General features: G+C 42.2%; 1 protein-coding gene across 1 annotated transcript in view; it reads right to left on the reverse strand.

The window, feature by feature from the left end:
• LOC111145699 (sushi domain containing 1) overlaps positions 1–26,126 on the reverse strand; it is a 142,253-nt gene that overhangs the window by 82,965 nt on the left and 33,162 nt on the right. Inside the window, exon 6 of the mRNA XM_022500821.1 lies at positions 5,757–5,936. Coding sequence (XP_022356529.1) covers positions 5,757–5,936 — 180 coding nt within the window. The remainder of the gene's footprint in view (positions 1–5,756; positions 5,937–26,126) is intronic.

A 26,126-nucleotide genomic window follows, 5' to 3' on the forward strand; every position in this document is an offset into this window, starting at 1 on the left:
GGGGCTGGGGGGCACTGTGGCGCGGTGTTCACAGGGAGGAGGAGAGGGGGCCTGGGGGCTGGGTATGAAAGCCATAAGACAACTCTAAAGGAGAAGCAGTAGAAGGTGAGTGATGGGGAACAGCCGGGAAGTTGGATGACTGCTAGCCTTTGAGCTTGAGAGTCCGAATGGATTGCCTTGTACTCTTGTCCTGAGAAACAGAGGAGGAAGCACCCTGGGTTGGGAGAAAAAGACCAACGGACTGTGTTTAGAACATGCTAGATAGGAGTTATCTACAGACTATCCAGGTGAAAAAATCATCTCCAAAGTCAGCAAGGTGTGGATGGTCGTTGATACTAAGTGTGGGGTAACATCCAGGGAGGATACGGAGAGCAGCCCAACGGCAGAACGTGGAAAACATGGACCCCAAGAGGAAACAGAGCAGAGGACACAGAGCAGAAACCCCAGAGGACACAGAGCAGCAGAGAGGCGGGGAGACTGACTGGAGGTGGGACACTTGGAGGTCAAGGAAAGGAGATGGGAAGGAGTGTCTGCTTCCTCCAAAGTTATCTCCCTTCCTTCCCACCAATTCCCCACAACCCCCTCACCTCTGACCCAAGAAGCACCAGGGAAAACCTCTACCTCTTTCTTCTTTCACATGGTTCCTGGTCCCCTGACAGCGCGCAAAGTGCCATGATGAGCTGTGAAGCTTGACTTCGGGTGGAGGTAGGGAGAGCAGGCCTGGATCTTGTCCAGTTACATATATGTATGTACGTGTATGTATCTATGTATGTATTTTAGTATTCTACTAGCACCCAGCATTTATTTCTCTGCAGTACTTATCACATCTACAACTGAATAATTCTGTAATTGGTTACTCAGTGTCTGTCTCTCCTGCATGTAAGCTCTATGACAGCAAAGACCAGGCTTATCTTTCTACCCCCAGAACCTAAGAGAGTACCTTAGATACTTGTTTTAATATTTATTATTTGGTTGATTGGCTGAATGGAAGGATGAATGTATGGATAGGTAATCAACAATAGTAAATGTTGTGGGAAGGTTAAGAGGACTGAGGAGTGAAACTAGAACAGGAAGTTGACAGGTGGTCACTAGAGAGCTTGGGGAGAGAGCTACAGTGGAGTGAAGGCTCTGGGTGGCTGACTGTAGGCTGGGAAGAGAAGCAGGGAGGAGGGAGACAGAGGCAGTGGGCATATACCACACTTAGGAGTCCCACTGTGGACAGGGACTGACTCAGCAGACTCTTGGTTTCCAACTTTATAACCTTCTCAAAAAACTTATATATAACCTATAACCCTCTCTATTTTTGGAAACAGTAAAAGATCATTGAGAATAAGTTCAGGTGATCCAAGCAGATAGTCAAGCTCAGTGTTATTTCTCGTCAAAAACAGTACCTGATTTCCAAATTACTGATCATCTACTATGATTCACAAACTACTTCCAAAGGCAATTCCCAAACACAGATTACAAAACAGATACATTTTGATAATGGCAGCACCCCTGAAATCGAAGTGACTACTTTGAATAAGTGTATGCTTGGCCATAAGAGTTCTACTATCTGTCCTTTCCCGTTTTTCAGTCTTCAGAGTCACGTACAGTAGGTAGAAGTAGCAGGACTTAGAGGAACGCTTTCCTAAAATGCATTATACACCTTAGGATGACTTTCTTGTGGCCCATGAATAAAGTGATGTATGTTTGCTTATACTGACTTTTGTGTATATTAGAAAAAATACACACAGTTCATCCAAATTGTAATATCACATACCCTACAAAGTGTCTTTGATCAATACATTTAAATTATGATTTGAAATTTAAAATATAAGGTTTTTAAAGAAACCTATTAAAAAAAAAATAATGCTTTCGTTACAGCAAAATCATCAGGGTGTAACACATGACTCAAGCTTGGGAAACACTGGTAGGACAGAGATTGTGGGCTTTCCAGGTGTCCAGACTGAAGTTCAAGTCCCACCTCTGCCATTTACTAGTTACTGAAGGACCCTGTGAATGTTGCCTAACTTCTACGAGTCCCAGATTACTCACCTATGAAATGAAAAATACCAATACTTATTTTACAGGGTTTCCCTGAGGACAAAATGAAACGAAGCACGAAGACCCCTAGCAGAGCCCTGGGCATGCAAGTTGGTACCCAGCCAAAGGTAGCTATCATGCTTGACAGTCCAAACATTATACACATATTCAAACAAATCCCAGCCATGTGGCTATTTATATCAATGTGTCCATTTATTCCAGCTGACCTTTGTTTTCCATCTGAATTGCATTACCACTGCAAGTGAGCAGTCACTAGGCTGAAAAGGAAGATCAACAACACAACTGAGGGGCAGAGGCTAACGGGAGGCCTGGAGGCACTTGGACTCAGGACCTGAGTTGGGTTGGAGGGGGGGGGCTCAGAAAGCATCACAGCCAATACACAGTCTGTGTTTCCATAGTGATGTTACCCTTCTAAGAGCGCAGCTTGACTGAGCGTCAACCTTATAATTATTAACTCAGATTCTAAACAGGAGAAGCCAAACGACCCGAGCAGAAGGAAAGCCAGGGACAGTCTTATCAAGAATGAATCAGCCTCTTTGATCTTGAGGTAAACCAACCCACTAAACATCAAGCTTCCACCTGGGGTTTTTCCAGACACTAAAATGGTTTCCTAATTGTCAGCTGTCTGGAGGTTCCAGTTCAAACTGGCCTTAAAGAAAAAGAAGGGGAAAAAAAAAATAGTCCCACCACTTTGCCAGCGTTCACACTCCATTAAAAACATACACAGATCCATGCTGCTCATCCAAAGAGGCAAGGCCTCCGAAAATATTTTTAACTAAAAACAACCCAGGTGAAGTGAAGACAGATTATTCCACCGAATTTGGAACTCAACACTCAAGTATAAAGAGAGGGGTAAACAGAATGAAAACAGAGAGCAGAGGTAGAAGGCATTCAGAGGCTAGGCAGAGAAGCAGGCGATGGGAGGAAAATCCAGAAGGACATCAAAGAAGGTGAACACAAAGTACACAGAGGGAGCTGGTGCAGGAGAGGCGTGCAGAAATGGATGAAAAACAGAGACGAGTCAGAAGAGGATTCAGCTGGGCAAGAGCCGTGGAAATCAGCATCTCGCGCTACATTTCCAGAAGCCTCTCCCCTACCTACCCACCCAGACCGTGTGCGCGGCACCGTGAATTAATCAGCACGTAAATCACTGCCTTTATCTGTGGAAATTGAATTTAGCTGCCAATCTTGATTGGGGGCATAGAGGCCTCCTCCCAGAAAGATCCCAGCTCTCAGGGAAAATGCCTTTTCTCTCCTTAAATCAAAGCTTGCATAAACCCAGGGAAACAGCTGCCGCTGGAGCCACAGACTTTGTGAAAGGTGGCAGGCTGAGGACGGTAATTATAATTAGCAGTTACATAATGTGTTTGTTCTTCAAAGTGCTCTACAAGCATCAGCTAATTAATAGCTTACTATGCCCCATGCGGATCCACTGGTTTTTCATGTAGTGACTAATCCCTGTACCCCCACTGAACTCTGAACGGGGGAGGCAGAGCCGCCTGAGCCACGAAGCCAACGGCAGAGAGTCCAGAAGCTATGCCCGGCTCTCTAATCAAGGGACTCCATAGGGATCTCAGGGCCAGGAACACTTCCCCCAAATGTTTAACTCGGCATCCCATGAGACAGCTGCCTCATTGCCTCCAAACAATTCTTAGAAGCGCTACTGAGATACACTAATAGAGTGGAATGGCCATCAGTCTGGTCCAATATGGCATGAGCTCCTCTCAATTTCCCTAATGAGACTGGGACTCTGGAGTCCTTGGTTAGTTACAGGACTGCCCTCGCTTCTCTCTGCAGGTAGGGTTAAGTCAACGAGAACTCCCTAAGAACAGGTTGAACTTGATCACTGGGTTCCCACCCACGTCTACCCTTCTTTGTTTCTATGCTCACAGTCTCTGGCCTACATCCTCTTCCGTCTGAGGCAGAGACGACCCAAGGTGGGAACTGCATGGCATAGATGCCTCCAGTAGCAGCACTGAATTCTTCACCTGTTTCAGGGAAGTCCATGAACATCCTGAGTCTGTAAGACATTTCACATATGTGCATTTCTTTGGAGATAAGTCTGTTTACCCTGTTGCCCCATACATTCCAAGAAGGTAGTGTCCAGCAAAGTACCTCAACCATAGTGTATGCTAAATGGATACTTATTAAATCAATTTGATAGATTTCACCAAATTCCTATGCCCCGCATGGTTAGGAACCGTTGCTCCATGGATAAATAATCACTAGCAGTCCCCATGTTTCACTTGCTCTGGCTAGACTTTCCTATGGAAAGCTCTGACCGGCAAGACCCAAGACATGCTACCACAGTTTTGCTGCAGGTCAAACCAGAGACCCAGCCCAAAGCTACCTTGAGATTTCACTCTTCAGAGATCTGTCACTAGAGCCAAGCACGTCAACATCTAGAAACACATTCCTCAGAGCAACCGTTTGTCACACCCCGTGCCTAACCCTCACAAACAGAGTCACTGCCTTCTCCCACCTTGTCTCTTGGAAGCAGTGCTATGAACTGAAACATGAGGAAGTGCTTACTTGTGACTCATGAGAAGACCTTCTTCAAGACAGGCCAATAATTTCAGTAAAAGACCTAACAGGTACAAGGTGCTTTAGACTTTTCAAAGTGTTCCCCATAAATGGTCTCATTCGATTCCCTCCCAATAACTCTTGAAATAGGAAAAGGAGACTTTATTTTCCCCCTCTTATAGACAAAGAAACCAAGGATCTGAGCAAATCACACCTTACCCGATGACACACAGCCCACAGATGACACTGCCGGACTTTGAACTGATATCTCAGAACCCCTTTTCACCAGGAGCCCCATTTGGGGCATATACCCAAAAGCAATGAAAGCAGGCTCTCAAAGAGATATCTGCATGCCCATCCTCACACCAGCACTGTTCACAATGGCCGGAAGGTGGACGCAACACAAGTGTCCGTCAGTGATGAATGGATCAACAAAATGTGGCAAATACACACGACGGAACGTTATTCAGCCTTTAAAAAGAAGGAAACCCCGCCATTTGCAAAATCACGGATGAACCTGCAGAACATCATGCTAAGGGAAATAAGCCAGTGACAGAAGGACAAACGCTGCCTGATTCTACTTATATGAGGTATCTAAATTCGTCAAATCCACAGAAAAGTAAAATGGTGGTGCCATAGGGAGGAGGAAGTGGGGAGTTACTGGTTAATGGGTATCGAGTTTCAGTTTTGCAATATGAAAAGAGTCTGGAGATGGGTTTCCCAACAGCGTGAATACACTTGATACTTTAAAATGGTTAAGGCGGTAGACTTCATGTTGTGTGTGTTTGACCACAATTAAAAATTTAAAAACAAACATTAAAAAACCTCTTTACCCATTACACCACCTTTTCTTTGAAAAGCTGCCAACATGGGCTAAGTTGGACTTTCCAGTATGCTCCCGGAGAAAACGGTTCATGGAGAAACATTTCTCAGCCAGCCACATAGAGGAGACGGGAATCACTGTGATTTCAGGTGAGTTGCAGAAGACGATGCCCAAGTTTATTTTTCCAATCCACCCTCTAAATCTTCAGGATTCAGCCAACACACCTAAAGCCAAGTGCTCACTCAGGTAAATGCCACAGCCAGGCACAGTACACAGAGGAAGCGGTGGGACAGCTGGCGGTCCCCAGCTCCTATGGGCTGTTTGCTTCCAGGAAACAGAAGCCCCACAGAACAGAAGTCTATACCTGTGCATGTCAAAGCACTTTTCCTCCAAGTGCCTTTCTCTGTGCAGACAGAAGTGATCTTTCCCCCAGCGCTCTCAAAGCCCTCTTGACAGACATAGTGAGCCACACTGCCCGGGCTGGAGCTGTGATTCCCCACCAGCACTGCATGGCGCACTTCAGGAGGACGGCCGCACTTGACCTCTGCAAAGGGAAGAAGCACAGCACTAGTTAGACCCCCAGCTTCTAGCCCTATAGTTCACATTTTAGGAAAAAAACATTTTGCCGCAATAGAGCCCCCTCATATGTGAAAGAGAAAACATGAACCCCATCAAATAATCCAGCTGCAGATACAGAAGATTGTTCGGGGGATGCCTGGGTGGCTCAGTTGGTTAAGCAACTGCCTTCGGCTCAGGTCATAATCCTGGAGTCCCGGGATCGAGTCCCACATCGGGCTCACTGCTTGTCAGGGAGTCTGCTTCTCCCTCTGACCCTCCCCCTTCTCATGCTCTCTCTCTCATTCTCTCTCTCTCAAACAAATAAAGTCTTTAAAAAAAAAAAAAAAAAGAAGATTGTTCGGAAGTAGAAAAAATAGACATGCCCCAATTCAGTGAAACTTACAAACGTGTACACGTAGAAAATATTCCAATTGTAAGATTATTTACGTTACGGAGAATTCTTTGGTCAATGAAACAATCCATCTGAGGTTCTTTTAAATATTAAGATTTTCAGGTAATTTTTCCTATGTATCATGAGATCACAAACTCCTAAGTAGATGATAACATAATTATTGTTTTGTTGCCAACTGATTATTGAATGAAATAGATACAAAATCTTTGAACTTTTAAAGCAAATTAATAGGGAAAGTATATATATATATAGTCTAAACATTCACTTTATGTTTCTATAAAGGAAAAAAATCAGCTGCATAGAAGGAGACAAGCCTAGAATTATAAAACTGATTTGAAATTTCTTCTCTGCAGCTCTACTAGAGCACACTTGAATATTTACAGAAACTATCTAAAAGAAATGGATTATGATGCTACCATTTCAGACTCAGCCAAACTTTACTTCATGTAAGAATAGAAGAAAGTCATCTTCAAATATTTTGCAATTTTTGAAAATCCACACGTTTATCTTTTCTGTTAAAAAAAAAAAAAAAAAAAGGACTCCTGGGTGGCTCAGTTCGTTGAGCAGCTGCCTTCAGCTCAGGTCATGATCCCGGTGTCCTGGGATCGAGTCCCACATCGGGCTCCTTGCTTGGCAGGGAGCCTGCTTCTCCCTCTGCCTCTGCCTGCCACTCTGTCTGCCTGTGCTCACTCTAGCTCCTCTCTCTCTCACAAATAAATAAATAAAATCTTTAAAAAAAAAAAAAGCAAAAAACCTCCAGCCCAACAACAACAATAAAATGAACCAGAATTAATATCCTAAAAGAAGGGGAGGGCAGGTTTTAGAAGAAACACTAGCAAGCAATGAAATGTAAATGATGTGTAGGTTAAGTTTCCATAATCATTTAAATGTGACTGGTGGGACGCCTGGGTGGCTCAGTCAGTTAAGCGTCTGCCTTAGGCTCAGGTCATAATCCCAGGGTTCTCAGATCGAGTCCTGTATCAGGCTCCTTGCTCAGTGGGGAGCCTGCTTCTCCCTCTGCCTGCCACTCCCCTGCTTGTGTTCTCTCTTCCTGACAAAATTTTAAAAAATTTTTAAAATGTGGCTGCAGAGCTTGATATAACTAGGAGTAAAGGATTCTACAATAAAAAGTTGAACAGTGTAAAAAAGGAATAATTTGAAAATAAAATTTCAAATTATTTCAAAAACTCTGAGCAATGAGGCAAAGGGAAGAAAGGAACATGCCAAATTCCTCACGAAGTCGTGGGAAGTTCATACACACAATTTTATTCAAGAAAGCATAATAAATCTAAAATAAGGAGGCCATAGTCATTGCAAATACAGCCAAGAGTCCCAGTTATACCCAAATACAGAGAAAAATATATATATAATTTCTGCTGTTCACTCTAATGTTTAGTTTTCTCCCCAGTCAATAGAAAGCCAAGAAAATCACACAGTCTTGACATGCAGGCTTTTCAAATATAAGGGTAAAGTGCCTCTGACCCTTGGTGCCAGCTCAGGTCCTGATCTCAGGGTCTTGATATCAAGCCCTGTGTTGGAGTCTGCTTGAATTTCTCCCACCCTCCGCCCCTTCTGCTTGTGCTCTTTCTCTCTTTCAAATAAATAAATCTTTAAAAGAAAATAAAATGTGGGCGCCTGGGTGGCTCAGTGGTTGAATCCTCTGCCTTCAGCTCAGGTCATGATCTCAGGGTCCTGGGATCAAGTCCCGCATCGGGCTCTCTGCTCAGCAGGGAGCCTGCTTCCTCCTCCTCTCTCTCTCTGCCTGCCTCTCTGCCTACTTGTGATCTGTCTGTCAAATAAATGGGAAAAAAAAATCTTTAAAAAAAAATGTAAGTGCATTTATTGAGACAAAGAACTCAAGATAGAGAAAATGGTATGATCTGTTCCCAACTCCCCAACAACCATTCTTGGCCTTAGAAACAGGTAGCTTCACTTAAATGAGCTTCTGATACAGAACTGGTGGATTTAATGGGACTGCACATGGCTCTGCCCCACTGTGGATGTTTGGTTTGTTGTAGAACCCCAGAGTTCTTTCCCAGAGCAGGCTTTCATCTGTTGAATTGAAGTTTTCATGAGAACATCAATATAACAGCTCAACCCACCCGGCCCAGTCTCCTGGGTCTGTGATTTTTATTTTTTTTTTTTTTGAAAGATTTTTACTGATTTGTTTGATGGAGAGAAAGAACACAAGCAGGGGGAGAAGCAGAGAGAGAGGGAGAAGCAGGCTCTCCACTAAGCAGGGAGCCTGACGTGGGGCTTGATCCCAGGACCCTTGAGATCATGACCTGAGCCAAAGGCAGACACTTAACCAACTGAGCCACCCAGGCGCCCGGGCTCTGGGATTTTAAAAGAAGAGTTAGTCTCTGGTCAGTGTAGATTCACATCATCAGAGTTATGGGACCAGAACAAGATGGTCATTTCATAAATCCTCCAACCCTGCCCACCTCAAAAGTCCCATACTTGCGCATAGGGATTTATTCCCTTTTCATACATGTTTACCAGACACAAGGCTTCTTAGCCCTCATCATGTTTTTCCCAGCACCAAACCTTTAGACGTATCAACCGGCCCAAAACAAGACGTGAGTATATTTGTGTGTACCTGGGCAACCAACCGAACAGGTGGTTAATGTTTCATAAGGCTGCCCAGTCACTGTTGACATCTAAAATATCTTCTAGTTAAAACCAGGGTTTAGCTATAGCAGGAAATAGAGGGAACAGCAGTGAAGAGATTGAGTGTAAGGGTTTATGTAGGTTTATGGACCTTGAAGCTGGAATTCTAAACAGCACATTGGAGAGGTTTGGGAAGGAACCTAGTGATAGATCATTGGGTTAAGAGAGAAGCACAGATTCTAAACGTATAAGAGTACAGAAGATACCTATGTTGGCTTCCAACTTTGGACGTGACTAAGAATAGTGGAAGGCATGTAAAAATATAAGATTTTTAAAAATTCATACCAAAAATATTAATTTGGGAGTTGATGAGAGATCAGTAGCTCAGTCTCTGGGGACTATAGTTCAGAGACTCAGGGAGTTGTCCAGTGGTGGGCAACCATGACTTGGTGAGTTCCCGTACCATAGCTACTCAAGATGGATAGTCCCTTGGTGAGAGATAGAGTGGATTCTAGCATGACTTGGATTAAACACATGGTTCTAAACAGCAGTTGTACATCTGAACTGCCTAGGGAACTTGGAAAGCACAGCCTCCCCTTACCCAGAGATAAGTCTTCCGAATCAGTAGCACGGAGTTGGGTTCTTGGCATCCACATTTCTACAAGCTTCCAAGTTTGAGTTTTATGCACACGCTCAGCTCAGAACCTAAATTAAATACTAGTAGGAATAGCTACCATTTATCATCACATGCTTGAGGGCTTAATGTCTTTCTCTGAAAATATTATGTCTTCCCAAATATATGGTCAGTCTGGAAAGAACAGAATCTTTATTTGATCATCTCCTGCATTCCCACAAAGCCTACTTAAAATAATACATTTTGCATAGTAAATACAATAAATAATTGTTCATCGATAGCTTGCCACTACTTTATCATTGTTTGAGATGTAACAAATGTTCCTTTGATATGAGTAACAGCCCCTGAGGAAAGAAAGAGGCATCAGGAAATTGTAAGTATAAATAACAAGACAGGTACACATTACCTTTACATTTGTTATCCAACAGAGGGAACTCACACCTACCATATGCCATGTAGATGAAAGTGGAATAAAAGACTCATAAAAACTAGTATCAGTGTTGTACCAGGGAATTCTGGGAATGTTGCTCAAACCTCAATCATTTTATTTTATTTTTTTAAGATTTATTTATTTATGGGGGAGCCAGGTGGTGGGTATTATGGAGGACACATACGGCATGGAGCACTGGGTGTGGTGCATAAACAATGAATTCTGTTACGCTGAAAAGAAATTAATTTTTTTAAAAAGATTTATTTATTTATTTATTTATTTGACATACAGAGATTACAAGTAGGCAGAGAGGCAGACAGTGAGAGAGGAAGAAGCAGGCTCCCCACTGAGCAGAGAGCCCGATGTGGAGCTCGATCCCAGGACCCTGAGATCATGACCTGAGCCAAAGGCATAGGCTTTAACCCACTGAGCCACCCAGGCACCCCGAACCTCAATCATTTTAATCATAATAGCATTCATCAAAGTCCTACTAAACATGTCTATTAAATATATACTATCTCATTTATTCATCAAAGAAAACCTTGCAAGGTACATGGTTTCTTCCTCACAAAGTTTAAAGATATGAATATGGAGCTTAAGAGCCCCTCAGAGCTCCTAAGAGCTTAAGTCATGTTCCAAAGTCCACCACCAATAGAAGACAGAGCCAGTACTCAAGCCATGGGATGTATGACCCCAAAGTCCAGGTCCATTAAATCTAGGGAGCCTCACAGTGAAGGGGTCAAGTCTAGGCCCTGAATAGGACTGAGCTGAGAAGTTAGCTAAAATCTCAGGAGAAAAGGTTGCATAATGAAGCATTCAAATCAGATGGAAGAGTTCTTAAACTCCCTCTTCCAAATCTTGTCTCCCACAGCTTTCCCAGAGCAAGATAGCTGCTGGAAACAGACTTAACCCTACATCTGTGTGATACCCTGGAGCCTTCTTAGTACTGATGTCTAATGCCATAACAGGGTTCTGGCTTGGGTCTGGCCTGGCATATGGTCCTGTCACAGATATTCCCATCATGCTTTAGAGAGATGGCAACCTCTGCCACTTCTACTCAGACTAAGTGGTACCCAAGAAAGCAGATGGCTACCATTAAGAAAGACTCCAAAATCAATCCAATGGAGGCTGCAATAGGTAGTAAGAAAAATATGGTCCTCCACGAAATGCCCAAAGTTCTCACTATCACAAGGAACTAAGCCATTTAAAAACAGTTTATAACCAAAAGAAAGAAAAAAAATAAGGAGCACAAATCTGCATTAGATATGCATTAGGGGTGTTCATTTAAACACATTTCTCTGGCTAATTATATTATGAAGGAACAACGTTTGGAGATGCGTCAGCAATACAGTCGACTAATTATGAACATGCTGGGAATTTTTTTTAAGATTGATTTATTTGGGAGAGAGAGCATAAGCGTATAAGTAGGGGGAGAGGCAGAGGAGCAGACTCCCCTCTGACTCCACCCGAGCACAAGCACAGAGCCTGATGTGGAGCTAGATCTCACCACCCTGGAAGCATGAACTAAGTGAAAAACAAGAATCAGATGCTTAACTGTCTAAGCCACCCAGGCACCCCCATGGTGGGGAATTTTTCCTTACCATCCCACTATCTTTGATTTCATTCAAATAATCAACTTCAAAATGGGGTGTGGAGGGTACTGTGCTGTGCCTGTTTCAAGGACCACATTCATACTGTAATTCCATTTCATATCTTGAAGGTAAAAATGTTTATCTACACTACTAGCTTTAATAGTCAACCCAAGAAAACATTCCAGAAGGAAAACTGTTTGATGAAAGGTATCGGCAATTTATAACACCTAATCAACGGGCTGTATCACTGGTATCATCCCCATTGGCAGTTTCTCATTAGAAACATCAGCACAATAATGTGATTGATTTCAGAAATAACATAGTAATATAAGGCTTCATCTAAGACTGTTTTAGAGAGCAATAAATACCAAGCTGAGAAAGGAAAAAAAAAAAAAAAAAGACCAATAACGTCCATAAATTGAGGCAGACATCTTGCCAACTGCCAGGGGAATGAATGATAGACCTATTCCACAGGCTGATATTGACTCAAGAAAAGTCTTTCCAGAGAAATAAACTACTAGCTGGAAAGCTCTGGCAGAGGAGCAGAAACAAGTATGAAAACTGAAGAAAATCATATTAAAGTCATTTTAAAGTCATTTCATTTACACAACAATAACAGAAATGTCCCTGTTGTGCCTTAGAGTCAAAGCAGAATTACAGATCACCTAGAAATCGGTGGGGTGGGGCAGGTTGGAAGGGTCCAAATGGTCAGGCAGATTAACACCAGAGTCTCCACTATACTCGTGTTCTGGATCAGATAATTCAGCACTTAGACCTTTACTGTCTTCATCTTCATTTGGAAAAATGTCCCTCTCCCTCCCTTCATGGTAAGCTCTCCATGGGCTATACCTACATCCCATATTTTTAGACTACCCCCTGCAGTCATGTGAGTTATTAATATTCCTATGAATATTAATCTTTGTGACGTGTACCGGTAAGAAATACGGCCTAAGGAATGGGGCTGAATAAATGTAACCTTACGACGGAGTTTCACGTCTTTTATGCCATGTTCGTAATTTGGCCACATGTAGTTAGAGCCTCCTTCCAGGATCATCTGAGCTCTGAAATCCACGTATCATCGATGTGGGGGGTTGGAATCTAGCATCTCGGTATGTGGCAACTTGCACTTAGAAAATGTTATTACGATCATCAAAGGAAAATGGGAGGGTTGTACGATGCCATGAAGCACATTCTCAAGGAGAGCTTATTAACTGCGATGACTAAGCTAATGAGCTCATTAGTGCCAAAAAGTCCACTCACCCTTAAGGCAGCAGAAAACAATAATAATAACAACTTTTTGATCTATTTTGTATTCCCAAGTCTTCCATGAACTTTAGCTTTGATGAACAATGCATTTCCTTCAGATCATATTCATAGAGAAAGCTCACTTGGAAGAAGAAAAAAAAAATTCCATTTCACGTAACAACACTTATTGTCAACAAATAGCATCTGGTATGAAAACAGCTAGAATCTGAAGACTCCAGAAACTGCAGGGGTGACAGGGTAGGTGAAAGCGTGAGTGCTGGAAAGAAAAAAAGAGTTTTCAACGTCTCTCCTGTAAGGATCTTTCATTTGTAGAGGTGATAATGGCTGTTGACGCTTTGAACCGCACATGAATCTTTCTTTTTTACCAAAAGTAACATTAAAACTCTTCATTTTAATGCTCTACTTGTAGGCAGAATACTTGAACTGAAAACTAATAAATTGGGTAATGTGAAAGCTGGAGAATTTTAGACCTTTCCCTTCTATGGTGGGAAGTTTCACAAAGATCTGACATTTTGGTAAGAGACACTACCTGCCACTCCCCGCTAGATCATGACGCTCTCATTACAATGGTGACTATGTAACTGGCACCACCCAGTGCTTTCTACCATTGCTTCTCATTAAATCTTCATAGCAGTTCTACAGGATGGAAACAATCTTATCCCCTTCTACAGAAGGAAACGAGTTGAGAGAAGTTTAGAGCTAGTTCTGGAACTCCCGAGTAGTTTGCCCAAAACTCACACAAGTCTTTCCGATTCTAAGGTTCCCACTTCCCCACCCCGTGGCAGTCTCATAACCAGTATCATGGTTGATTCTGCACACTCCAGTGACTCCGAACATTTGTAAGGGATATATTTTAGTGGCATTTACACTGCAAAAGGATAACACAAGAGATTTGTTGAGTGCAGGCAGGAAATCAATGCAGTCTTCCTAAATGTTTGAAAAGATCAGTATGTGGTGAGGTGCCCAAAATCCATTTCAAACAATTACCTGGAACACAGAAGATAAACACAAGATACGTGACTGCCACTGTGTCCACCCTGCCCCACGGCAGGCACCACGAGTCAATCAGAGCACTCTTTCCTGCTAGGCCTCCATGTGAACCTTCTCCATAGCCTGACCAAAAATCCAGAGAGAGCAGTGCAACAAAACTTCTCCACCGCCCCTCACCTGAATGCCCTAATTTGTGGTCCAACTTACATAAAAACTTTGTCAAATACTCTCAACTTGGCAGAGATGAGATGGGGCTCTACTACAAGAACCTCAAAAGATGAAGAGTTGTCTCCACAATAATACATATTCTTCAGGGCGGGTCCCAGCCCACACCGTGGACTCCCAGGCCCTGAAGCCTTTCCTTGTCGCCTCCCACCTCTAGCACTCACAAGGGTTGCTTCTAACATGGACTCTGCCTTCAAGAAAGTGCTTTGGGTTCTCATATTGATACATAAGCTAGTGACACAAGGTAAGTCACTTTCTCTCTGGTGAGAATGGGAAAGAACACCCCCTATGCATTGTAAATAGAATATATGTGAAATGAGTTCTGAGAACCACCTCAGAAGGCATTTCTAGAGATCAGATGAGATAATGTTTACAGAAAACCTTGTCCACCTTAAAGTGCTGACCACCTTTGGAGAAATCAGGCTCTACTATTCGTAGACTTTAGAAACCATGTCCCATCTTCATTCACCAACTCAAAGGAGAAACTCTGCCTCTGCCAGCAGCCCACAGTGCTGGACCGCTCTCTTTGGAGGGCCACTTGTGTGGATATGGGGAAAACCAGGAGTCAGTCCACGGCCTGGCTTGCACTGAGAGGTCACGCCAAGTGAGAAGCACACGTGAAGATATGGAAGACAAAGTCAGAAGACATAGCATCAGGAAAAGACATGAAGCTTGAGAACTGAAACCAAAGAGGAGGCCCGGGTTTCAGCAAGGCTCAGCCCAGGATAGGCTGGACAGCAGTCTGGGAGCCAACTCGATGCCCGCCATGGTCTGTGCCACCTTTGGAAGAGGATTCGGGTGCTCCCACGGGACTTAGTTATGCTCTTAGGTATGCTGGGCCCTGTACCAGGTGCTAGAGAGATCATGCTGAACAAGACTCCATGGTCACAAGGCTCTTAGATTCACAGTCCAAAAGGAGTGACATAAACCACAAAAATGGTCATAAATAATGTGCTTGCATACTGGGGACTAAGAGAGAGAATGCTATCAGAGGTGACACTGAAGCTGAAACTTGAAAGACAAGAAGGCCCTTGCTATGCCAAGAACAGGGAGACTCCGTGAACAAACAAGTGAATAAGGAAAATGTGGTGTATACACAGAATGGAATATTACTCAGCCTTAAATAAGAATGAAGGTCTGACACCTGCTACAACATGGATGAACCCTGAAGACATTACGTGAAACGAAATAAACCAGACATAAAAAGACAAATATCGTACAAGTCTACATATATGAGGTACCTAGAACACAAATTTACAGTGACGAAAGTAGAACAGAGGTTACCAGGGGCTGGGAGACATAGGAGGGAGGAGTTATTGTTTAATGGGTACAGAGTTTCTGTTTGGAATGATGAAAACATTCTGGAGATAGATAACAGTGATGGTTGGGCAACACTGTGAATTTACTTAATGTCACTGAATGGTATACTTATCAATGGTGGAAATGGTCAATTTTTTATCGCGCGTATTTTACCACAATAAAAAAAAAGTTTAAGGTGGTTGGCCAGTATTATAAGTAACAGGAGAAGCATGTGCAAAAGGCTTGAGGTTGATAAAAGCTTAGCCTGTTGGTTGGGAGAGAATGATGGCAAATGTAACCTGTAAAGAAGCCAAAAAGGCCAAAAACCCTGCTGGCTTCAGAGGCCATGGTTAGGAGTTTGGATTTTGTCTTAGAAGACAGATTTTTTTTTCCCCCCAGAACCCTCCAACTGGTCTACCTCCACTATAAACCAGTCCTCACCACACTCTTACACGGCAAGCAAACTACACGAAGGGAAGAGCACACATCACCTCTTCTCCAGAATCATCCTCCTTCCAGTGAGAACTCATAGCATTTATTCATTCTTCTCACATAATACGTAGGAGTTCACCATTACATCATAGTTCATGATGGACCTGTGTTTGCTCTTCTCCCAGACCCCCGATGGTCTTGGTCACAAGGGCTACAGCATATCTAACATCAGACCTGGGCTCTGGATTGATTGTCGATGACAACACAGTTGAAGAGATTCCTTCACTTTGCTTCTGGCTTGGCTGAATTTTTAAAAATTTAATTTCTTTAGGCTCCCACATACAAACTTGCATCTTTTCTGAAAATGAAAAAAGTCCTACTAAAATAATAGGAAGCACAAACCAGAGACTGACACTGTCTTCTCAAGAGAGCTGATGGACATGGGGGACTGATGTTTCCATAAATCCCTCCCTAAATCAGAAGAGGGAGCCACAGAAGCCCTGGGCATTAGGAGCTCTCCTCCTTGCTTCCAGCGCTCACTTCTGAGGCTCGCTCAGAGGGGGACCCATGTCAAGGGGTCCTGGCCACGGTGGCACACAGAGAAGGCAAACAACAGGGTCTACCAACTGTGCCTTCTCTGATGGGGAAGTCTGTGAAATCGGACACAAAAGCTGTGTCTGTGACACACAGCTGCTCCCTTACCAAGTACCTGTTCCTCAGCAACATGGAAGTTCACAGTTTGCTAGAGTTGTTAATGGAATTCCCAATTCCGGTGGCTTTAGACCTCGGAGCTGAAAATGCAGTGCCGGCTGGCCCACGGCCAGGCTTCTGGAGTCCCAGGGATGATGAAGGGTAAGTAAGAAGGGGTGCTCAGAGGAGCAGACACAGCCTTGAGAAGCTGGTGGCCATGTGGTGACGTGGGGGAGGAGAAGGAGGGTGTCAGAGGCAGACGGAGCCGTTATTAAGGAAGGAAAAAAGAAGTGAATATCTTCCAAGTAACAGTTCTTTGGGGAATTTAACAAGTACTCTCCTCCAAATTAACTTTCCCCATTCTCGGTCCAATAATCCAGATGACTACTAGTTCTCAAAGTCACATAAACTCTTTCATTTGGGTCTTCCTATATAAATCCTTAGGGAGTTCTTTGATATGCATTAGGGCACACTTTAATCCAAGTTCTGCATTTTAATTGATCCACTGAAAGATAATGTGAGAACTAAAATGTACTTTTAGAATTTCTTAACCCCCAAGATGACAATTAACTATAAAAATGTGTTTAGAGCCTGAATCACAAATCAGAACAGCACAAGAATTAACTTAGCCAAACACATCACGGAGGTCCTAGCTATGCAGTAAATTCAGTGAAAACTGTTTCCTTTTTTCCAAAATGGAAAAAACAGCGTTGTTACTTTGTCTAAGGCATTTAATATTCTTTCAATAAAGAAAGAATATCATATATTAAAATCATCCTGGATCCCCCCAGTGGAAGTTACCAATGTTAATATTTTGATGTATCACCTTCTAAACTTTCATGAGCATATATGTGCATATGAGCTTTTTCAAAATTAATGTGATGTTATTCATATAATTGATAACTCAGTAATACACTGTTAAGCCTAACCTATGTCAATAAGTATTATTTTCCAATGTAATTTTTATTGGCTACATAATATTCCATTTCATGTACATGCCATGATTTATTTAATTGATTTCCCATTGATAGACATTTGGGATTGTTTCCAATATTTCACTTATAAACAACTATAACTACAGAAAATTATAAATATGAGTGCTTTCTACTTCTCTCCACAAATAAGTTTGAAAATCTGAATAGAATCAATGATTTCCTAGGAATATGTAAATTACCAAAGTGGACCCCAAAAAGGATAGAAAACTTAGACCTGTAAGAATAGGGTTTTTTAAAATAGCCCAAGGACTACCTCTCTAAAAAAGCCACATCCAGATAATTTGCAAGTGAAATCTCCCAAGCCTTTAAAAATTCTATTTAGGGGCTCAGTGGGTTAAAGCCACTGCCTTCGGCTCAAGTCATGATCCCAGGGTCCTGGGATCGAGCCCCACATCGGGCTCTCTGCTCAGCAGGGAGCCTGCTTCCTCCTCTCTCTGCCTGCCTCTCTGCCTACTTGTGATCTCTGTCTGTCAAATAAATAAATAAAATCTTTAAAAAAAAATTTCTATTTATAGTAGTCCAGAGAAGGAAGAAAGAGAGAAATTTTGTCACATTCTTTTTTTTAAATTTAGAATAATACTGATACCAAGCCCAACAACGATGGCATAGAAAAAAGAAAATAAACCAACCTCACTTCTGAATATTAATGTAAAATTTCTAAATAAAGTTTAGCAAATATAATCCAGATAAAAAGAAAAAAAACCAAAGACCCAGAAAGAAGGCTCCATTCCAGATATTAGTTTATAAGATCATTATCAGGAAATCTAAAAATATAACCTTACCATATGACTTGGTTAAAGCAGAAACGTATATGATCACTTGAACATGTCTAAAAGATGTAATAAACGTAACTCATTTCTGAATTTTTTAAGCCCCAGTAGAGTGAGACTAGATAGAGGCTTCTTTAAGATTATGTCATGCCAGGGGCACCTGGGTGGCTCAGTGGGTTAAAGCCTCATGCCTTCGGCTCAGGTCATGATCTCAGGGTCCTGGGATCGAGCCCCGCATTGGGCTCTCTGCTCAGCGGGGAGCCTGCTTCCATCTCTCTCTCTGCCTGCTTCTCTGCCTGCTTGTGATCTCTGTCAAATAAATAAATAAAATCTTTAAAAAAAAAAAAAAGATTATGTCATGCCAGGGGCACGTGGGTGGCTCCGACAGTTGATCATCAGACTATTGGTTTTGGCTCAGGTCATAATCTCAGTGTCCTAGGATCAAGTGCTGTGTCATGCTCTGAGCTCAGCACAAAGTCTGTTTGAGATTCTCTCTCCCTTTCGCTCTGCCCCCTCCCCTCGACATGCACACATGAGCCTTCTCTTTCTCTCTCTCAAATAAATAAATAAAATCTTTAAAAAAAAAAAAAGAATACAACTTCTGAAACCAGAATTTCTGGGTTCAAGTTCAGCTCTATCACTAGCTACATGACCTTGAACAGATTACTTCATTTCTCCATGCCTCATTCTCCTCATCTGTAAAATGGGATAATAACAGTACATACTCCTAGGGATCCTGTAAGGATTGATTGAGTCAATTGATATAAAGTGCTTAGAACAGCACCTTGCACATGACTCTGGGTCAGTGTGCATAAGAATATAAGTAGAAATCCATGTCAAAGAGCCAAGACCATGAAAGCATTAATGAAAAACTAAAACCACTGCCATGAAAGTCATGAATAAGGACACTCAAAGTCAACACTACTATTTAACTTTTTGTTCTGAAAGTACTAACCAAGTGGGTTGATCACGAGAAACCTAACTTACAAACGTAGAAAAATAAAAGATGGAATTATCATGATTTGCCAATACCTATTCCTGAAAATACCAAGAGAATCAACTAGAATGCCTCTTAGAGACAACAGGAACTTACTGGATCTATTTAATTCATTCACCACCCTAAAGAGAAATTCAGAGAGAAATACGAAAACAATCTTAAAACGACAGAAGCTGGGATCCTGGACCTTTTGAAAACTCACCTTGGCAATGTAACTTTGGGGACTCCCACGTGCCCAAAGCTGTGCAGCTTGAAACTGTATCTTCCAGGTCACTGAAAAATCCTTCTTTGCAAGCATAGCGCACCTGACTGCCAAGCCTGGAAGTGTAATTTCCGACGATAAGGCCATCTGGGACCTCAGGAGGGAGGCCACAGTCTATTTCTGAAAATAAATGAACGTCAAATTCATTACTATGTGAATATGAATTTACAAAACTCATCATCTCTCTCCACCTCTACCCCATCGTCCCCTTTCCCTCCACACACATGCACATCTGAACAATATTTTACATAGACTAGTTCATTTCCATTTTGACTTCTGGGCATGTTTCCAGTGACTGTCTCTATTCAATCTTCTGGCCTTCCATCAGTAATAACATCTACACAGACACAAAGCTGATGGGATTTAGCAGTCAACCCTCACTAATTCACACTAGTTAAAGAGAAGTCTAGCCCAGTGGAGTAAAACATTTGAATTGCAAAACACCTTCAGATATATACGGCTTTGTAATTTTCAGAGTCATTTTTCTATTGCTGGTCCTTAAGAGGGCAGCTATGTTTACTATATAAAATCATGTTTCGTGGGAGAATATCTACTAACTGGTAAAAATCCCGGAAGTTTACCAAGTGTAGCTTTTTTTTTTTTTAAATCTAAGATAGCCAGCCCCTTTTACCCTGTAATATTGACTTTACTTAATAGGTTGTACAAATGTGCAAAGGAACAGACAATCTCCACTCATATCCCCAACACAGGCCCCACAGACACAGGTTCCGAGCAGAAGAAAGTCATCTGAGAGCAGAATCCCACTTTCAGAAAGCTCCCTTCTTTGGCAAACACCCACCTGTGCATGACGTGGTGTCTCTGGCCGGGTGGAAAGGTTCGGGCCCATTCTCTGGCAAGTATCCATCCATACAGTAGCATTTGAAACTTCCGTAAGTGTTCACACACCGTCCTCCTTGCCTGCACAGGCCGGAAATCTCACACTCATCGATGTCTTGAGACCCAGATATAAGAAGGGAGAGAAAAAACAATAAAAAGGGAAACACAGGGACACAGGGGCATTGGAACAGCCATTTCTCACATTCTCAATCTACCCTTGCAAAAAAGGATGCATTTGTTTGCGAGGGCATCATGAGTTTTATTTCATTCTTCAAAGGTTATTTTCATATACCCTTTCTTTATGCCACCAGTACTAAAAGGTGCTCAATAAATCCTTGTCAATGTTGTTTTGGGAATTTACAAAAACCAACAACTATCACCAACCCGCTGACACCCAACAAAAAGAGCCCCAGAGAAGCATGCTGAAAAAAATTCAATCACTACAAAATAAGGATGGCCTCTACCTCATACCTGAAGATACCTGAAGGATGGGGCCCCTGGGAGGCTTACTTAGTCTGTTAAGTGTCTGACTCTTGGTTTTGGCTCAGATTGCGATCTCAAGGTCATGAGATCAAGTCCCTTGTCAGGCTCCTTGCTGGGCATGGAGCCTGCTCAAGATTTTCTCTCTCTCCCCCTCTGCCCCTCTCTTTAAAAAAAAAAGGAAAGAAAGAAAGAAAGAAAGAAAGAAAGAAAGAAAGAAAGAAAGAAAGAAACATCGGGCTCCTTGCTTGGCAGGGAGCCTGCTTCTCCCTCTGCCTCTGCCTGCCACTCTGTCTGCCTGTGCTCACTCTAGCTCCTCTCTCTCTCACAAATAAATAAATAAAATCTTTAAAAAAAAAAAAAGCAAAAAACCTCCAGCCCAACAACAACAATAAAATGAACCAGAATTAATATCCTAAAAGAAGGGGAGGGCAGGTTTTAGAAGAAACACTAGCAAGCAATGAAATGTAAATGATGTGTAGGTTAAGTTTCCATAATCATTTAAATGTGACTGGTGGGACGCCTGGGTGGCTCAGTCAGTTAAGCGTCTGCCTTAGGCTCAGGTCATAATCCCAGGGTTCTCAGATCGAGTCCTGTATCAGGCTCCTTGCTCAGTGGGGAGCCTGCTTCTCCCTCTGCCTGCCACTCCCCTGCTTGTGTTCTCTCTTCCTGACAAAATTTTAAAAAATTTTTAAAATGTGGCTGCAGAGCTTGATATAACTAGGAGTAAAGGATTCTACAATAAAAAGTTGAACAGTGTAAAAAAGGAATAATTTGAAAATAAAATTTCAAATTATTTCAAAAACTCTGAGCAATGAGGCAAAGGGAAGAAAGGAACATGCCAAATTCCTCACGAAGTCGTGGGAAGTTCATACACACAATTTTATTCAAGAAAGCATAATAAATCTAAAATAAGGAGGCCATAGTCATTGCAAATACAGCCAAGAGTCCCAGTTATACCCAAATACAGAGAAAAATATATATATAATTTCTGCTGTTCACTCTAATGTTTAGTTTTCTCCCCAGTCAATAGAAAGCCAAGAAAATCACACAGTCTTGACATGCAGGCTTTTCAAATATAAGGGTAAAGTGCCTCTGACCCTTGGTGCCAGCTCAGGTCCTGATCTCAGGGTCTTGATATCAAGCCCTGTGTTGGAGTCTGCTTGAATTTCTCCCACCCTCCGCCCCTTCTGCTTGTGCTCTTTCTCTCTTTCAAATAAATAAATCTTTAAAAGAAAATAAAATGTGGGCGCCTGGGTGGCTCAGTGGTTGAATCCTCTGCCTTCAGCTCAGGTCATGATCTCAGGGTCCTGGGATCAAGTCCCGCATCGGGCTCTCTGCTCAGCAGGGAGCCTGCTTCCTCCTCCTCTCTCTCTCTGCCTGCCTCTCTGCCTACTTGTGATCTGTCTGTCAAATAAATGGGAAAAAAAAATCTTTAAAAAAAAATGTAAGTGCATTTATTGAGACAAAGAACTCAAGATAGAGAAAATGGTATGATCTGTTCCCAACTCCCCAACAACCATTCTTGGCCTTAGAAACAGGTAGCTTCACTTAAATGAGCTTCTGATACAGAACTGGTGGATTTAATGGGACTGCACATGGCTCTGCCCCACTGTGGATGTTTGGTTTGTTGTAGAACCCCAGAGTTCTTTCCCAGAGCAGGCTTTCATCTGTTGAATTGAAGTTTTCATGAGAACATCAATATAACAGCTCAACCCACCCGGCCCAGTCTCCTGGGTCTGTGATTTTTATTTTTTTTTTTTTTGAAAGATTTTTACTGATTTGTTTGATGGAGAGAAAGAACACAAGCAGGGGGAGAAGCAGAGAGAGAGGGAGAAGCAGGCTCTCCACTAAGCAGGGAGCCTGACGTGGGGCTTGATCCCAGGACCCTTGAGATCATGACCTGAGCCAAAGGCAGACACTTAACCAACTGAGCCACCCAGGCGCCCGGGCTCTGGGATTTTAAAAGAAGAGTTAGTCTCTGGTCAGTGTAGATTCACATCATCAGAGTTATGGGACCAGAACAAGATGGTCATTTCATAAATCCTCCAACCCTGCCCACCTCAAAAGTCCCATACTTGCGCATAGGGATTTATTCCCTTTTCATACATGTTTACCAGACACAAGGCTTCTTAGCCCTCATCATGTTTTTCCCAGCACCAAACCTTTAGACGTATCAACCGGCCCAAAACAAGACGTGAGTATATTTGTGTGTACCTGGGCAACCAACCGAACAGGTGGTTAATGTTTCATAAGGCTGCCCAGTCACTGTTGACATCTAAAATATCTTCTAGTTAAAACCAGGGTTTAGCTATAGCAGGAAATAGAGGGAACAGCAGTGAAGAGATTGAGTGTAAGGGTTTATGTAGGTTTATGGACCTTGAAGCTGGAATTCTAAACAGCACATTGGAGAGGTTTGGGAAGGAACCTAGTGATAGATCATTGGGTTAAGAGAGAAGCACAGATTCTAAACGTATAAGAGTACAGAAGATACCTATGTTGGCTTCCAACTTTGGACGTGACTAAGAATAGTGGAAGGCATGTAAAAATATAAGATTTTTAAAAATTCATACCAAAAATATTAATTTGGGAGTTGATGAGAGATCAGTAGCTCAGTCTCTGGGGACTATAGTTCAGAGACTCAGGGAGTTGTCCAGTGGTGGGCAACCATGACTTGGTGAGTTCCCGTACCATAGCTACTCAAGATGGATAGTCCCTTGGTGAGAGATAGAGTGGATTCTAGCATGACTTGGATTAAACACATGGTTCTAAACAGCAGTTGTACATCTGAACTGCCTAGGGAACTTGGAAAGCACAGCCTCCCCTTACCCAGAGATAAGTCTTCCGAATCAGTAGCACGGAGTTGGGTTCTTGGCATCCACATTTCTACAAGCTTCCAAGTTTGAGTTTTATGCACACGCTCAGCTCAGAACCTAAATTAAATACTAGTAGGAATAGCTACCATTTATCATCACATGCTTGAGGGCTTAATGTCTTTCTCTGAAAATATTATGTCTTCCCAAATATATGGTCAGTCTGGAAAGAACAGAATCTTTATTTGATCATCTCCTGCATTCCCACAAAGCCTACTTAAAATAATACATTTTGCATAGTAAATACAATAAATAATTGTTCATCGATAGCTTGCCACTACTTTATCATTGTTTGAGATGTAACAAATGTTCCTTTGATATGAGTAACAGCCCCTGAGGAAAGAAAGAGGCATCAGGAAATTGTAAGTATAAATAACAAGACAGGTACACATTACCTTTACATTTGTTATCCAACAGAGGGAACTCACACCTACCATATGCCATGTAGATGAAAGTGGAATAAAAGACTCATAAAAACTAGTATCAGTGTTGTACCAGGGAATTCTGGGAATGTTGCTCAAACCTCAATCATTTTATTTTATTTTTTTAAGATTTATTTATTTATGGGGGAGCCAGGTGGTGGGTATTATGGAGGACACATACGGCATGGAGCACTGGGTGTGGTGCATAAACAATGAATTCTGTTACGCTGAAAAGAAATTAATTTTTTTAAAAAGATTTATTTATTTATTTATTTATTTGACATACAGAGATTACAAGTAGGCAGAGAGGCAGACAGTGAGAGAGGAAGAAGCAGGCTCCCCACTGAGCAGAGAGCCCGATGTGGAGCTCGATCCCAGGACCCTGAGATCATGACCTGAGCCAAAGGCATAGGCTTTAACCCACTGAGCCACCCAGGCACCCCGAACCTCAATCATTTTAATCATAATAGCATTCATCAAAGTCCTACTAAACATGTCTATTAAATATATACTATCTCATTTATTCATCAAAGAAAACCTTGCAAGGTACATGGTTTCTTCCTCACAAAGTTTAAAGATATGAATATGGAGCTTAAGAGCCCCTCAGAGCTCCTAAGAGCTTAAGTCATGTTCCAAAGTCCACCACCAATAGAAGACAGAGCCAGTACTCAAGCCATGGGATGTATGACCCCAAAGTCCAGGTCCATTAAATCTAGGGAGCCTCACAGTGAAGGGGTCAAGTCTAGGCCCTGAATAGGACTGAGCTGAGAAGTTAGCTAAAATCTCAGGAGAAAAGGTTGCATAATGAAGCATTCAAATCAGATGGAAGAGTTCTTAAACTCCCTCTTCCAAATCTTGTCTCCCACAGCTTTCCCAGAGCAAGATAGCTGCTGGAAACAGACTTAACCCTACATCTGTGTGATACCCTGGAGCCTTCTTAGTACTGATGTCTAATGCCATAACAGGGTTCTGGCTTGGGTCTGGCCTGGCATATGGTCCTGTCACAGATATTCCCATCATGCTTTAGAGAGATGGCAACCTCTGCCACTTCTACTCAGACTAAGTGGTACCCAAGAAAGCAGATGGCTACCATTAAGAAAGACTCCAAAATCAATCCAATGGAGGCTGCAATAGGTAGTAAGAAAAATATGGTCCTCCACGAAATGCCCAAAGTTCTCACTATCACAAGGAACTAAGCCATTTAAAAACAGTTTATAACCAAAAGAAAGAAAAAAAATAAGGAGCACAAATCTGCATTAGATATGCATTAGGGGTGTTCATTTAAACACATTTCTCTGGCTAATTATATTATGAAGGAACAACGTTTGGAGATGCGTCAGCAATACAGTCGACTAATTATGAACATGCTGGGAATTTTTTTTAAGATTGATTTATTTGGGAGAGAGAGCATAAGCGTATAAGTAGGGGGAGAGGCAGAGGAGCAGACTCCCCTCTGACTCCACCCGAGCACAAGCACAGAGCCTGATGTGGAGCTAGATCTCACCACCCTGGAAGCATGAACTAAGTGAAAAACAAGAATCAGATGCTTAACTGTCTAAGCCACCCAGGCACCCCCATGGTGGGGAATTTTTCCTTACCATCCCACTATCTTTGATTTCATTCAAATAATCAACTTCAAAATGGGGTGTGGAGGGTACTGTGCTGTGCCTGTTTCAAGGACCACATTCATACTGTAATTCCATTTCATATCTTGAAGGTAAAAATGTTTATCTACACTACTAGCTTTAATAGTCAACCCAAGAAAACATTCCAGAAGGAAAACTGTTTGATGAAAGGTATCGGCAATTTATAACACCTAATCAACGGGCTGTATCACTGGTATCATCCCCATTGGCAGTTTCTCATTAGAAACATCAGCACAATAATGTGATTGATTTCAGAAATAACATAGTAATATAAGGCTTCATCTAAGACTGTTTTAGAGAGCAATAAATACCAA

This window comes from Enhydra lutris, unplaced genomic scaffold (genome assembly GCF_002288905.1).
Source record: "Enhydra lutris kenyoni isolate GAN:26980312 unplaced genomic scaffold, ASM228890v2 scaffoldscaffold13, whole genome shotgun sequence".
Classification (NCBI taxonomy): domain Eukaryota; kingdom Metazoa; phylum Chordata; class Mammalia; order Carnivora; family Mustelidae; genus Enhydra; species Enhydra lutris.